The sequence below is a fragment of the Nicotiana attenuata genome, unplaced genomic scaffold (assembly GCF_001879085.1).
Source record: "Nicotiana attenuata strain UT unplaced genomic scaffold, NIATTr2, whole genome shotgun sequence".
NCBI lineage: Eukaryota > Viridiplantae > Streptophyta > Magnoliopsida > Solanales > Solanaceae > Nicotiana > Nicotiana attenuata.
This window is the reverse complement of record NW_017673491.1, coordinates 11,428-26,390: the sequence shown is the minus strand read 5'-3', so window position 1 is coordinate 26,390 and position 14,963 is coordinate 11,428. Positions and strand designations below refer to the sequence as shown.

General features: G+C 33.1%; 2 protein-coding genes across 2 annotated transcripts; both read right to left on the bottom strand.

Annotated features, from left to right (window-relative positions):
* Window positions 1-2,534: 2,534 nt before the first annotated feature.
* On the bottom strand, window positions 2,535-6,042 carry LOC109216520. Its single transcript, XM_019380683.1, has 6 exons — window positions 5,969-6,042; window positions 5,756-5,871; window positions 5,479-5,666; window positions 5,310-5,388; window positions 4,462-4,745; window positions 2,535-2,822 (listed from the first exon to the last, which is right to left on the bottom strand). Exons 1-6 carry the CDS (start codon window positions 6,040-6,042, stop codon window positions 2,535-2,537), a joined length of 1,029 nt encoding a protein of 342 aa, XP_019236228.1.
* Window positions 6,043-8,448: 2,406 nt separating this feature from the next.
* LOC109216523 (uncharacterized protein At1g28695-like) lies at window positions 8,449-10,714 on the bottom strand. Its single transcript, XM_019380685.1, has 3 exons — window positions 10,454-10,714; window positions 9,997-10,374; window positions 8,449-9,105 (listed from the first exon to the last, which is right to left on the bottom strand). The coding sequence occupies exons 1-3, from the start codon at window positions 10,625-10,627 to the stop codon at window positions 8,605-8,607; spliced, it is 1,053 nt and encodes a 350-aa protein (XP_019236230.1). The 5' UTR covers window positions 10,628-10,714; the 3' UTR covers window positions 8,449-8,604.
* Window positions 10,715-14,963: the final 4,249 nt, after the last annotated feature.

Below are 14,963 nucleotides of genomic sequence, written 5' to 3'. Positions count from 1 at the left end.
TGATATTGCTCACACAGACGGTGTTGTCATCAAGTCTCTTGGAAATGCCAAAAAAGAACACTTAAAAGAAGTCAAGTGGATACTCAAGTACCTGAGAGGCACCTCTGGAGATTGCTTGTGTTTTGGAGAATCTGATCCTATCATGAAGGGCTATACAAATGCCAATATGGCAGGTGACCTCGATAATAGAACATTCATTAGTGGATATTTGCTTACTTTTCCAAGGGGGGCTATATCATGGCAATCGAGGTTTAAGAAGTGTGTCATACTCTCTATAACTCAAGTAGAGTATGCCGATGTTGAAGATGGCAAGGAGATGATATGGCTGAAATGGTTCTTTCAAGAGCTTGGCTTGCATCAGAAGGAGTATGTCGTCGATTGTGACAGTCAAAGTGAAATAGACTTGAGCAAGAACTTCATGTACCATACAAGAACCAAATGCATCAACGAGAGATATCACTGGATTCGAAAAATGATAAAGAGTGAATCTCTACAAGTCTGAAAATTCACAAATGAGATTCCTACAGATACGCTGACCAAGGTAACAAGAGACAAGTTCAAGTTATACAAAGAACTTTATCGTCATGCACTCAAACTAAAAGTCAGATGTTACCTCCTTCATGAGAATATATAGGGGGGGGGGGGGGGGGGGTTGATGAGGTCCATACCCATATAAAAAAAATGTTATAGGTACCAAATCTATTTTGGACAGAACGATTTTGGTGGTGGAAGAATGCATTTGCAAAGTGCAGAAACCAGTTCTGATTGATTAGCTTGGCCAACAACTTTGGCTATAACTAGAGACGCTTCTTTATTCATTCAATACACCATCTTAGAGAGAAATATATCTGAGAGTTAGAGCGCAATGTGAGATATTCATATACAGTGTAGTAAGAGAGTGTGAGCAATATTATAATGAGGTGAAAATCTCAAAAGAGGGTTATTTCTTTTGAGTGTGTAGTTGTCGCTCGAATATTTTACTCGAAACTATGGAGTATAAAATTCCTTATTGTAGTGGATTACTTGCTCCTCTCGGACTCATGGTGTTTTTCCTTATTTAGAAGGATTTTCACGTAACATTTTTTGTGTTCTTGTTATTCTTGTTGATTACCGTATGTCAATATTGCATTATTATTCTGTTGTTATTACCGTGAATATTATTCTTTACGGGGGATTTATTACCTACAGGAACTCAACAACTTCATCCATGGATTCTCTTTTTTTATCAGGCACCTCTGACTTTGACCATTATCTGCACCAACCACTGCCATGCGATTTTTTCACTAGCTTTTGTATAAGTGCTCATATAAAAAAATGACGTGCTATTTTGTACATCATGCTTCTTTATAATTTATTATTTAAAAAATGACCTTTTTAAATCTCTTATGTGTAAAAGACTAGATCTCGTACGTGTAAAAGTAAATATCCCATGTGTAAAAAAAAGATAGTGTTTTAAAAGTAAAAACAAGTTTGTAAAGAGCCACATTACCAATTGACCCGTGACAGTTTGAAAAAAAAAAAGCAGAAAAAATGAACAACTTATCTAAGTCCTTAATTAGGTATCACTCGTGAAATTTATCGGTCCTTGAAAAGTTGTAACTCTTTCGTGTAAGAATAAACTTTTATTCATACCAGGATCTTGAACATGCTAATCTTACATATAATTGTTATAGAAAACATACCTGAAGCGGAAGCCATTATCATGAAGCGGAAGCGTTAATTGAAATTGATTTTTCGTCCCTTGCCCTAGCTTTCATTACTTCCGCCTTTAGTGATGGAAAAGAAGAATAGAATAGGTGGTAACCCTAATGGGTGGGGAGATGACCAATTTATAGAGGTTCTCACTTAATCTAGTACGTTCATCAAGTAACCGATCGGACGAACAAGATTTGTCATTAATTAAATATTAATTATGGGCCTTAAGTTTATTAGGTCACAAAAATAATTAGATAAAATCTAACATTGTCCCACTTGGCCCAATAATCACGTAACATTAATATTTAATCTTATAAACATTAATTGCGCATAAACAAATCTCTTCTATAATGTCGATTATAAATACCATAATACGACAAACTACTAAATTTGAGTTATGGCGGTTATATATTATTTGTCTACATACTCCCTTTCATATACTATAATATTAGCAACTCATCGTACCAGGTCCATAAGCTATAAAATATTATGGTCCACAATAATGTCTCATTGAGACTTATCCTGTAATATCTCAAAACAATAATGTGTCAAAACATCATAAATATATCAATTATAAATACAGCCAAGACCCACTCTATGTACATGTTCTTTAAATATCTTTGGCTGTAAACATTTTGTTAACGGATCTGCAATCATGAGATCAGTTCTAATATGCTCAAATGACACTCTTTGTTTCTGAACGTCCTCCTTGATGGTAAAGTACTTTAATTCCATATGTTTGGCACCTTTGGAGTACTTATCGTTCTTGGAGAAGAAACTACTATTGAATTATCACAGTAAATTTTTAGCGGCTTGGTAATGGTGTCAACAACCCCAAGTCATGAAATAAAGTTTCGCAGCCATAATGCATGAATTGTGGCTTCAAAACATGCCACAAATTCTGCTTCCGTCGTGGATGTAGCAATGACAGACTGTTTGGCACTCTTCCACGATATTGCTCCTTCAGCTAATTGGAACAAATAACCAAATGTGGACTTTTTAGTGCCAATACATCCAACGAAATTTGAATCCGAGTATCCAACAACTTCCAAATGTTTGGATCTCCTGTACATGAGCATGAAATCCTTCGTTTCTTTCAGGTACCTCAAGACTTTCTTAGCACCTTTCTAGTGATCAATTCCTGAGTTACTCTGATATCTTCCCTGCATTCTGACCGCAAAATTAATATTCGGTCTTGTGCAAGTCTAAGCATACACCAGACTACCAACAATAGAAGAGTAAGGAACTAATTCAGTTTCTTTTCGTTCTACATCATTCTTAGGGCATTGCATGAGACTAAATTTGTCCCATTTTTGAATTAGAACAATTCCTGCTGAATAGTTGTTCATGTTAAATCTCTCTAGAGCTCTTTCGATATAGCTTTTCTAAGACAATCCCAATAATCCTTGTGATCTATCACGGAATATTTCTATTCATATCACATAGGATGCCTCACCCATATCTTTCATTTCAAAATTCTTAGAGAAAGAATCTTTAGTCTCACGCTATATGCCTAAATCATTAGCAGCAAGTAAAATATCATCAACATATAGGACTAAAAATATAAACTTGCTCCCGCTGATCTTTTGGTATATACACCGATCAACGGTATTTTTCACAAATCCAAAAGATGTTATGGTATCATTAAATTTTATATACCATTGTCGTGAGGCTTGTTTAAGTCCATATATTGACTTCTTCAGTTTACACACCATCTGACCTTTTCCTTTAGTTTCGAAACCCTCTGGTTGGTCCGTATAAACTTCCTCCTCGAGGTCTGCATTAAAAAGGACAGTTTTCACATTCATTTGGTGTAACTCTAAATCATAATGAGCCATCAAAGCCATAATAATTCTTAACAAGTCTTTCTTTGAGACCGGTGAAAAGGTCTCTTTATAATCGATGCCTCCTTTCTAAGTATAACCCTCAGCAACAAGTCTAGCTTTATATCGTTCAATATTGCCATTTGAATCGTGTTTCGTCTTAAAGACCCATCTACACACGATTCTTTTAGAACTTTCTGGCAATTGAACGAGATCCCAGACTTTATTGTATTACATGAATTTTAACTCTTCCTTCATGGCATCGATCCATTTGTCAGACTCATTACTTTTTATGGCTGGTGAAAATGGAACCGGATCCTTATTAAGACCAATATCAAAATCTGACTCTAGTAAATAAACCACGTAAATAGCCGATTTCTAACTCTTTGAGATTTTCTTAATTGCATTTATTGTGGTTCATTTGTGTAAGATATTTGTGAGTTAGTTTCTTCACGAAGTGTTACGTCCAAATGTTGCTTGGTGTTGCCAAAGTGTTCTTCAGCAACTGGAATAATATTTGGTATTTGTGTGGAAGTAGGCACATTCATGGGTAATGAAACATTGACCGTCACCTCTTTTATTTTCACTCTTTATGTTTCAGCACTCCCACTAACTTCGCATCCTCAATGAATCTTGCATTATCGGTTTCAACAATTCTCGAACTATGGTTTGGACAATAAAACACATACCCTTTTAGATTTCTCTGGGTAACTAATAAAGTAACTACTTATTGTTCGATAATCTAATTTCTTTTCTTGCGTATTATAAACTCTAGCTTTCGTTGGGCAACCCCAAACATGTAGGTGCCTTAAACTAGGTTTCCTCCCGTTCACAGTACAAAAATAGTCTACGGAGCTGGCTTACTAGGAACCCTGTTTAATAAATATATAGCGATTTTAAGAGCATACATCCATAATGATTTGATTAATGAGGAATTACTCACCATGCTCCTAACCATATCCATAAGTGTTCGATTACGCCTTTCTGCAACACTATTTTGTTGAGGTGTTCTTGGTGTAGTATACTGTGCACATATGCTACGTTCCTCGAGGAACTTTGGAAATGGACCTAGACATTGTCCCGATTCATTATATTTTTCATAATATTCACCACCTCTATCTGACCTAATAATTTTCACCTTTATATCTAATTGCCTTTCAACTTCATTAACAAACACTTTGAGAGCAGCTGTTGCTTGAGATTTCAGTAAATAGATGTATCCATAACCTGAAAAACCATCGATAAAAGTGATAAAATATTTCTCTCCACAAAAATATGGAAAATCAAAGGGTCCACAAATATTGGTGTGTATAATTTTAAGAAGTTGGGTGCTTCTCGTGGCACCTTTCTTACTATGCTTGGTTTGCTTTCCCTTAATGCAATCCAAACATATATTAAGATCAGTAAAATTTAAATTCGGAAGAATCTCATTATTTTGCTAATCTTTCTTATATTTCTTTGGATATATGGCCCAAACGTCTATACCCCAAGTAAGCAGAACTTTCATCTAGTGAACTACGTTTAATTCTAGCACTATGTTGAACAGTAAGAAGGGATTAAGAAAAATCAATATCGAGTTTCAATTTATATAAACTATCGCTAAGAAAACCAGAACCATAAAAATTAGCATTCTTATATAAATTGAAACACCCATTTCCAAACATTAAATCAAATCCAGAAACATCAAGTTTTGAAAGAGAAATCAAATTCCTAGAAACTGAAGGTACATAAAGAGTCTGTAATAGATCAAGGTGACGTCCAGTCTCCTGATCAAACGATAAATCACTATGCCTTCAATTGGAGCTTCCATACGATTTCCCATGAACAAGAAATCCTTATTTGGATTCGTAATTTGGATCGTAAGGAATCCCTACAACGTAGTAGATACATGAGCAGTTGTACCAGAATCACGCCATCAAGTATTATTAGGAACTTCTACTAAATTTAATTCGAAACATACAAAAGCACTAATAGTACCTTTCTTTTCGAACCAAGCTTTATGTTTCAGGCAATTTTTCTGATAGTGTCCTTCCTTGTTACAGAAGCGACACGTATCTGCCTTATGTTCCTTCCTAGCATCCTGTAGAGCTTTAGCATGTGCTTTCTTCTTCTTGAACTTGTTGGCCTTCACTTCAAGTTCAGAATATACTGAGCCAAAAAGGAGTTATCCACTTTCATCCCCAAGGTATGAAGTCTTGCTGCAATGTTAGTCATCTCGATGATATGATTTTGCAGACTGGGCGACCCATCAAAATTCATGGTCGTGAGTTCAGCCACTAGTGTACCAGTGAGAGACTTAGCTGCAGAACGAAAACGTTCTTCCACAAATTTTGGTTTCCCTGGCACTTTCTGTCTGTGGAATAGTACTTTTAATGTTGTTGGCAATAGTCATTCGCATAAATATAAGGCTCAGCTTGTTAGAGCGTTCCCATGCTTTATGGAAAAATTACTCATCCGCACAACTCGAATCATTATCAGTAACGGCAGCGGATTTATCATTCAGCAAAGCTAAGTCAAGATCCATCACACCTAAGTGAAACTGGACTTGTTCATGTCATTCAGAGAAGTTCAATCCGTTGAACACAGTTACGAACGAAGCATGCGAATGAAGAGGAATAGCTTCAAAATAGATAATACATGCTCACAAATCAATATGGATTCAGCAAAACAGTTAAAAAATATATCGCAATTCTCCTTTGGGTAAATACTACGATACACTATCACAATTTAAATGCTATTTAGTCTTTAATAGGTACTTAAATATTTCTAACCAAACATATATGACATTTTTGTGCTGACAATATATATTTGACTAAAGAATATTAATTTACCTCATCATATTCACTATTCATAGAATAATTAATCTACCATTGGGTAAATCCTTAAGTTCTAGCAATAATGAAAATTAATTTATCCACTAATTTTCAATTATAGGCATTTCATTAATTTCATGGATAAACTACAATTTTATGTATGCATATTTTTCATAAACATAATAGTTTGGCCACTTTGGCGACTAACAAACTATATAAACATAAATGCACACATAAAATAATTATCAGGAAATTTTATTCATCTGAATATTTTAAAACATTCTAGTTTGATCATTTTTGTGACTAACAAACTATATAAACATTAGTACATGCATAAAATAAACATGAATTTAATGCATGTGTAAATGTTAAAGATTCTATATAGCTTTAAAATAATATACATCAGTTAATAGCTTTCATTATTGCACATTGTGGGAAGTAAGGACAAATCATTACATAATATTCAAAATTATGGTCGAGAACTTAGAGATAAAACTTTACCACCTTTGTTTTTCAACGTAATGGGCTAAATACCTTTACATATTTAAACATTGTACAAAGTTCAATGCACCATGCCACTAAGTTCAAGTCCTTTACAAAAATCTTTTTTTTTTTTCGATGCACAAATATAATTGTACGCCTAGTCTCACGTCACTAAGGTAAGCACAAATACAAAGACAGTCGTTCTCTTCGTCGGTGTACAAAACCAGAAACCATAAAGCTTTACTACTTTTATAAAAGTATGCATCTTTCTAATCGTTCTTTTGAGGATTGCGATATTCAAAATTCTTTTATGAAGATTAATTGTTCAAACAATTCGGGCTCATGATACCATATGTAAGCATAAACTTTAGTTCATACCAGGATCTTGAACATGATAATCTTATATAATCGTTATAGAAACATACCTGAAGCGGAAGTCATTATCACGAAGCGGAAGCATTAATTGAAATTGGTTTCTCATCTCTTGCCCAAGCTTGGGAGAGGACCAATTTACGGAGGTTCTCAGTTAATTCGGTGCGTCCATCAAGTAACCGATCGGACGGACGAGATTTGTCATTAATTAAATACTAATTACGGGCCTTAAGTTTATTGGGTCACAAAAATAATTAGATAAAATCTACCATTCCAACAATATGGAATTCATTAGCCGGTTGAGAGTGTAAATATATTTGATGTTGCTTGCAGTTTTGCGATGAAGGCAATCCTCTGCTCAGTAAGTTTTTCGAGGAAGTACTTTCGGAAATTTCTTCTTTTGGGTGGCTGGTTGATAATAAAATAGATATGCATGAGATGAGCTTTTGTAAAAGAGAGCAATTACGGGTAAGTATCGGTGAGTTACTTTCCCAATTAATTTGCCTATAATCTTATTTCTTTTTAGTTGTTTGTCCAGATTTTCTTACCATAATTGATTTTCCTATCTCATGAAGGAAAGGACAACATATTTACCATAATTGGAATTTTCTTTTCCAAGAAGGAAAATATAATTCTTCCATATTTGGCTAGTCCTTTTTCTTGTAGGAAAAGGTTTGGAGTTCTGTAAATTGAAGATCCGTCCTTCTCATTCAGTAGCATCCACAATGTAGCCATAGGGGGCTTGAGAGTCTTGTTTAGGGGGAGAACTTTACGAGACAAGTGTTAGTGTATCGCTTGTGTTTGCCTCTTCGTGAGGTTATTCTCTCGATATTTTGTACTCTTTTTTATTATAGTGGATTGCTCTTCTCCGTCGTGGACGTAGGTCAATTGACCGAACCACGTTAAATATTTGTCTCTTTTGGTAGATTTCTCTTTTGTTGTCTGATTTATCGTCGTTGAAGGTTTGCTTTACTAGCTTCCGCATGACACCTGACTTTTTTCGATCCTAACATTTCTCACCCTAATTTAGCCTATTTCGTATTTTGAAAGTTTTTTTTACTTATTAACAGGGTACTAATTTGAGAGTGATATGTATCATCACATACTTAAATATTATTGGATGAATTAAAGTAAATATCATATTTTTCGTGGAGATTAGAATGAAAAGTTGTTGTTTATTGTTAGTACTATTTTTTCTGACATAATCACGAAGCAGAATTCAAGGGGACTAGAGTCGAGAATGTGAAGAAACAAATGTGACACTATGCTATTGCAGTACTTAAAGTATGTGAAAATACTTCATCTACTTATGCACATACAAATTATACACTGCCATTGCTACAAATCACAAAAATATATACTCCTATTTGAATACAATTTATAACTAAATATCTCAACATGAAATTATCATATAATCCTTAATTTTTCCACGAGTTGCGACAGTGATCATGAGGCGTCCACTGAAACTTGGATGTTTCATTGGCAGGGGAGCTCATAAACCTCTTCCAATCATGAATCACTGCTATCAAATCAGCCATTTTAGCACTAATTCTTCTGCAACAGTTGGAGTGAACAGTCACAACGGCCCTAACATCCTTACTGTTTTGACAAAACCCGCTGAAATAAACAGTGTCTAAGAACCTCACTTTAAGGCCTAACTTTCGAAATTCTCCTCCGCGCATTAGGTTTTGCAGAACGTCTTGTTCTTTTAATCCAGTAGAATTGTTTTTCTTGGCGTACCACGCATCAAACAATGAAATGGTTTTGTTGTTTGATCTGATCATGTAAAAGCCTGTGTTAATGAGATTGGCCTCGGACCATTGGTTGCCGTTGAAGTTGTCTGTACTGATCTGCAAGTCTATGGTTTTGTTGTGGCTCAACTTTGGGAATGGATTTCTTAGCCATAACACATCAGTGTCCTGTGAGCAAAAAAGAAAGAACCAGCTAATTTAGTTTGGCAAATATAGTTTGAATGAACAAGACTTAATTTTAACTTTTGTGTTTGTTACCCAAAAGTCACTTTTTTTTTGTTACATAAAAATCATTCAACTTTGTGTTCATTGCACAAAAGTCACTTTTCTTTCTTTTGTTATACAAAAATCATTTTACTTTGCTCTAGTTATCACAAAAGTCACATTTTTGCTTGAAAAGTCTATTATATAAGCTTTATATTTATGTAATACCTTCTATATTATATACTATATAATATATTTTTAACTAAGTTATTTATAAATAAAATAACTTAATTTTATTTTAATAATATATTCGTATATTTAATTTTTTTATTAACATTAATTTTCAAAATATATTAGTTGTAGTATTAAATTTGTCAGTAACTTTAATATATAATATTAGTAGAGAAATAAAACGGCAAGTACATTTCCGTCAGGTAAACAAACAAAGAAAATGAGGAAATAATCATATGTAAATCTGAAGGAAAATCCCTAGGTAACTCTATATGCGAATTTAGCTGGGGATATTTTCTTGGGAATTTATCTAGACAATTGGTTATTTGAAAATTATACTACTAAAAATTCGGGAAAAGCCGTCCAAAAAAATCGACCAAAGTTGGTCGGTAATGGCCAATAACCGTCCAAAACGCGTACGTGTAGTCGGTATTTTGAAGGTCGGAAGGGCACACCGACCAAAGTTGGTATCGTTCAATTAAATTCAAAAAAAAAAAAAATTGTTGAATTCGCATATAGAGTTACCTAGGGATATTTCTTTAAAAAAAAAAAAAATAACGTTGTTAGATGTAGTTTTCAACAAAAAAGCCATCCAATTTCCGATGTATATATAATGAGACATACCGTGAATATGATGTTATAACCACGTTTTAGAACGTCGCCTAAGAACCGGGTTCTTCGCCACATCATCTTTATAAAATCTTCAGACATATACAATTTCTCTCCGACGAAATCAACACCGTCCGTTTGGAGCTTATAGCAATGGAGTCCAAGAAACTTGCACCTTCTATACGACGTTTGATCCATCGCAACGATCAAAAGGTGTTTGATTAATTTCGCAGTGCCTTTCCCAAGCCAAAAACCATCCAAAAAAATATCTAGCATCGGCTTATCTCCCTCCACATATGCTTTATTTACAATTGCAATAATTACCGTCTTGTCCTTCGTTGCAGCTCCCGCTAATGCTTCTTCTAGCTTATCTCCATATATTTTCATGTTAAACTACACAGAAAAATAAATCAATTGGGAACTGAAAATTAGAATCACCGTAATTAAAGAATAATTAAGCATGATTACTTACTGTTTTTGAAGTTTGACAAACGGAGTTTTGCGTAGGAAATAAAGCAAAATTGCTGATGTTACCTGAAGAGCCTAAGAGGAGAATAGATAATAAAACTAAAGTTAGAAGTGTGTACACAATATAGTTATAGTATTCATTGATGAGATTTTTGAAATTCGTATTCTTCAAATCCATAATCTGCTCTATAGTTTTGAGTGGCGATCCAAATTAATTAATGAAATAGAGAGTGTTGTAGAGGAAGAGGAAACATTTCATAAAATTGTTCAAGTGTTAAAAGGGGATGACTAGTCGTGTGACTCTTCTAAACTCCAACTAAAAGTCTACTTGCTTACCATTGCTTTTGTACTTCTATTTGAATTGTTCAACTTCTTAACTATAGTTGGGAATCCTAATAACCTACGAAATTCATTCTTTTCAATTTGGGTGTACTAAATAAATTGTTTATTGAAATACTAGTTTATGATACGCGCTTTGTGTGTGTACCCATGTCAATTATTATAGAACTTTTTAAACAAACGTATAAATATTATTAAATATAATATGTTTGTATGAAAGAACAAAAATTAAAATATAAGTTTCTAAAAATAATAAATCATGATCCTTCCACCTCAATGCCCCAAGCGTATGCCTAGTATGCGCCCAACGCCTTGCGCATAAGCTCGTTCCAATGTTCTTTTGCAATCGATCATCTGTAATTATGTTTGCATGTAGATCATTGAAAATCATTAACAATCCATTGAGCCGTCAAAAACTTTCTTTAGTAATCGCATTTCAAAATTTGAGAATATAATACCGCGCCGCGAAAGTGAATTTGATAAAACCTTTCATCCAAAGTTCTAATTCTTGTCAGGTCTTCAATATTTGATTACTTATATTTTTCTTCAAATTTATTTTTTATGTTATTTTGTTTGACAAATAATTTTTTTTTTGTGGTTTACGAAAGTTATTATTTATTAGTTAGTATTAGTGAGTCATAATGTTATTTTAGTAATGAATTAACGTATTAGATTGTCTGTCAAATTATTAATAGCTTATTAGAATCACACGATGGTAAAATATAATATATAATTGTGAATTATTCCTCTAAGAATAAATGTTGTTTTCTAATTTATTTAATTCTTAACTTGGTTGCCTCTCAAAACATGTCAGTAAAGGAGACATTAGTCTTTAATTTACCTTTTTTTTCATTTACTTCTCGCCCAAATCAATATAATGGATTAAAGTTATAGATAGTCAAATATAGAATATACTTTAGTGGTAAACTATTTTTTTTAAAGAAAATAATTATATAAATTTGATGTATATAGAATAGTGCAAATATTTAATTTGGAAGATTACTGTACATTATATGGAATCTTAACATGCTTTATCAAATTTATAAATGCACGTTCCTAGTTTGTAGGTCTGAAAAAGTAGAAACAAATTATTATAAATGAATTGTTTGATCTATACAAGGTCAAATTTTAATTGATTTGATGTCCTAAATTTTAGACTTATATGTAACCGTTTTAATAAGAAAAACTTTAATAAGTAGAATTTTATTTGATTTAAAACTTCTAAATGTTATGAGATACATTAAATGACGATTTTGTCCAATATAAAATTAAATTTTAAACGTAAAAAAGCAAACGATATGTCACTAAAGGCCTTCGTGCTTTTAATATAGTATAAATATAAATATAGATATGTTATTTGTATCTAAATAAAGTTCAAGATATTTTTAAAAGCTTGTGAAAAGTATATACCGTGTGATAGAATTATTGCATTTTTAAAATATCATAAAAGAATATAGAATGTTCTGTCAAAAGATAAACGAACTTGACTTTCTTCTAGTAGGAACACAATTAAACAGGATATTCTATGCAGGATTGAAAGCTTTTTATCATTTATTATTTATACGGAAAGGTCTGTTGTTGGTTGTTGTCGTTAAAGTGACATTGGCTCAAAATTCTGCGTCTGGTGATGATATTTTGTTGAACTGTGAAGGTCTTGACGGTCTTGAAGACGCCGATAGTCGAAAACGGGGTTTGGATGTTGGGTCAACATATTTGAAGGGTAGCAAGTCGTGGGGTAATAAAATAGGATTGGGGTTTATTTTAATAAGGTACTGGATCGGGTCGGTTTAATAAAATAAGGTTGATGGGTCGGGTTAATTTATTTAAATTAGGGTATAGATGGAATGCACCAGATTGTGGCACGTGTCAAAATCTGATGCTATACATTTTATTAGTGAGGTCTGTCATATGCGAGCCACTTTATACGCGGCAACGATAGAATTGGGTTCACATTTTAACGACGGGCAAATATGTATAGTCCACTGCCATAAATGGACCTTTTCCGTTATTTATATAAATGTTAGTGTCAAAGGGCACGGCCAAGGAGTAGAGATGATTAGCTTCCATTACTAAACATAAAAACATTTAAATCACGATGTAGGCAGAAACCTAAAATATGTATGAATATTCAAATATAGTGGTCAAATCAATTATTAACTTAAACTACTTGGGTTGGGTTAGGGAATATAGCATAGATTTAGGAACCGTTTGGCCATAGAGATTTTGCCAAAATAAATTTGGATTTTATTTGGCTAATACATATTTGGTCATAGATTTTGCTTACATTTTGTCAAAATCACAAATCCTAAAACCAGCTCAATAGCTAGTTTTGGGCCAAATATCACTATTATATTTTTTTAAAATTACCCCAAACTTTTGTATTTTTATAAAAGAGTCCACCATTTATTATTTTGTAACAATGTTGTTTCGTCTTCTCGGTCATCTGATAGTATATCATGTAGTTCATTATAAAAATGATAATTTTGTACATTATTTATGTTCAGGATTATGGTTTGCGATAATATAATGAATGTTATTGATAACGGTACTGTTGGGTATTTGTGATAGTTTTAGAACTTGTGGGTATAAATCATGTTTCATGTTTTTCCAAAATAAATTTGGGAAAAATATTTTGAAAACTAATGTCCAAGCACATTTTTATTTTCAAACCAAACTTCACTCAAATTAGATTTTTCAAAACAAATTAAAATACTAAGGCCAAAAGCTAGCTTTGTAAGTTGTACTGTAAAAGAGCGGCCTCATCCTAAGTAGTCCCAACTCCCACTGGCCTAATTCCTATCATAACGACTTACTGATTATACTAACTTGTTTAGTCAAGCTTTTGATAAATTATAAGTATTTATTTCTCCTTTTAAAAAAAAACTTATTTTGGAGAGTTATGATGTTTCGCCAAGTTTTTTATATGGAGCAAGTAATTTTGAGTAATATCATAACTCATAAGTTATTTTCTATTCTGGTGAAGAAGTCAATTAGAAATAGGAGCAAAAACTGTTGGCATCAGGATTACAAAGAATGAAATAAATGATGGTGTGTTGCAGAAAACTCGAAGCTCAAATGAAGAAGACGACATGAAGTCAAAAGAGCATTTGAAACAAAGTCAGAATTAATGAAAGAAGGGTTTCGGACTTTACAATGTCGGAAAGGATAATTATATATCCTTTTGATCTCCACCGTTGATTTCATGTTTTGATTGATTAAATCCTTATCGTCAGATTTAGCTAAAGATCTTCACGGATGTAAAATAAATCCTCTGCTATTTCTAGAAGGTTCTTGTACTATTGTGAATATTTAGGATAAGTGTAAATAATATTCCTTTCCTAGTTGGTTATGCAGTTATTCATTAGCTAATAAATGTAGGACAAGTGTACAAATAGGAATGGGTCTGCTATTTCAATTGTTGTATATGTTGATACCCAATTTTTCCCTACGCATATATGAGCATACCCAAGTTTTGGTACTTTTTCCAAAATTTAAATGATTTTTAAAGCAATTTATTGCCTATTTTAATACCACAAAATCCAATAATTATTCCACAAATTATCATTTTTTTGGTGAATAACTTATTTCATTCTCATATTTACACAAAAATATAATTAAGGTGATTTTTGTACATTTTTACAAATTTATTTGGTATTTTTTAGAGCTAAATTGCGTGTAATTGCAATTATAGCCTATTTTACGGTTGATAGCATTTTATAGCTACAAAAATTATTTCCAGTATTTTTTAAATTAATATTTATATAGTATTTGTTGGCCCAGTATTTTTAATTTGCTTTTGAAATCATTATTATTATTTTTATAAAATAAAAAGGGGAAAATTGACTATTTAACACTTAGCCTATTTCTATTTCAATAACAGCCCTTCCCCCCTTTCAATTGTAGCCTTAATCTGGCCCAATTCCGCCCCCAAATTAAACGACCCAATTCCTAAAATACCCAACCCACGACCCGTTCTCAAACCCGCCCGGCTTTCTTTTAAATCTGAGCCGTTGATCATTTTGATCAACGGCCAATATCCTTCCTTTCCTTTTTTAATCACCCAACCCCTCTAACCCTAGGTCATTTGCACAAAGGCACCGCCCTTGAAACCCCTCATCTCTGAAACGCTCTCTAACCTCTCCTAAACCCTAATCACCTCCCGCCTTATCTCATCT

Bases quoted from the DNA above. Each gene is read 5' to 3' on its own strand.
- LOC109216523 (XM_019380685.1), bottom strand. From the start codon at position 10,627: ATGGATTTGAAGAATACGAATTTCAAAAATCTCATCAATGAATACTAT. The intron at 10,375-10,453 runs GTAAGTAATCAT...TTTTCTGTGTAG, and splicing joins TTTGTCAAACTTCAAAAACA to TTTAACATGAAAATATATGG. The intron at 9,106-9,996 runs GTATGTCTCATT...TTTTGCTCACAG, and splicing joins GTTATAACATCATATTCACG to GACACTGATGTGTTATGGCT.
- LOC109216520 (XM_019380683.1), bottom strand. From the start codon at position 6,042: ATGGATCTTGACTTAGCTTTGCTGAATGATAAATCCGCTGCCGTTACT. The intron at 5,872-5,968 runs GTAATTTTTCCA...ACTATTCCACAG, and splicing joins GATTCGAGTTGTGCGGATGA to ACAGAAAGTGCCAGGGAAAC. The intron at 4,746-5,309 runs GCATAGTGATTT...ATGGTTTTTCAG, and splicing joins TATGGAAGCTCCAATTGAAG to GTTATGGATACATCTATTTA.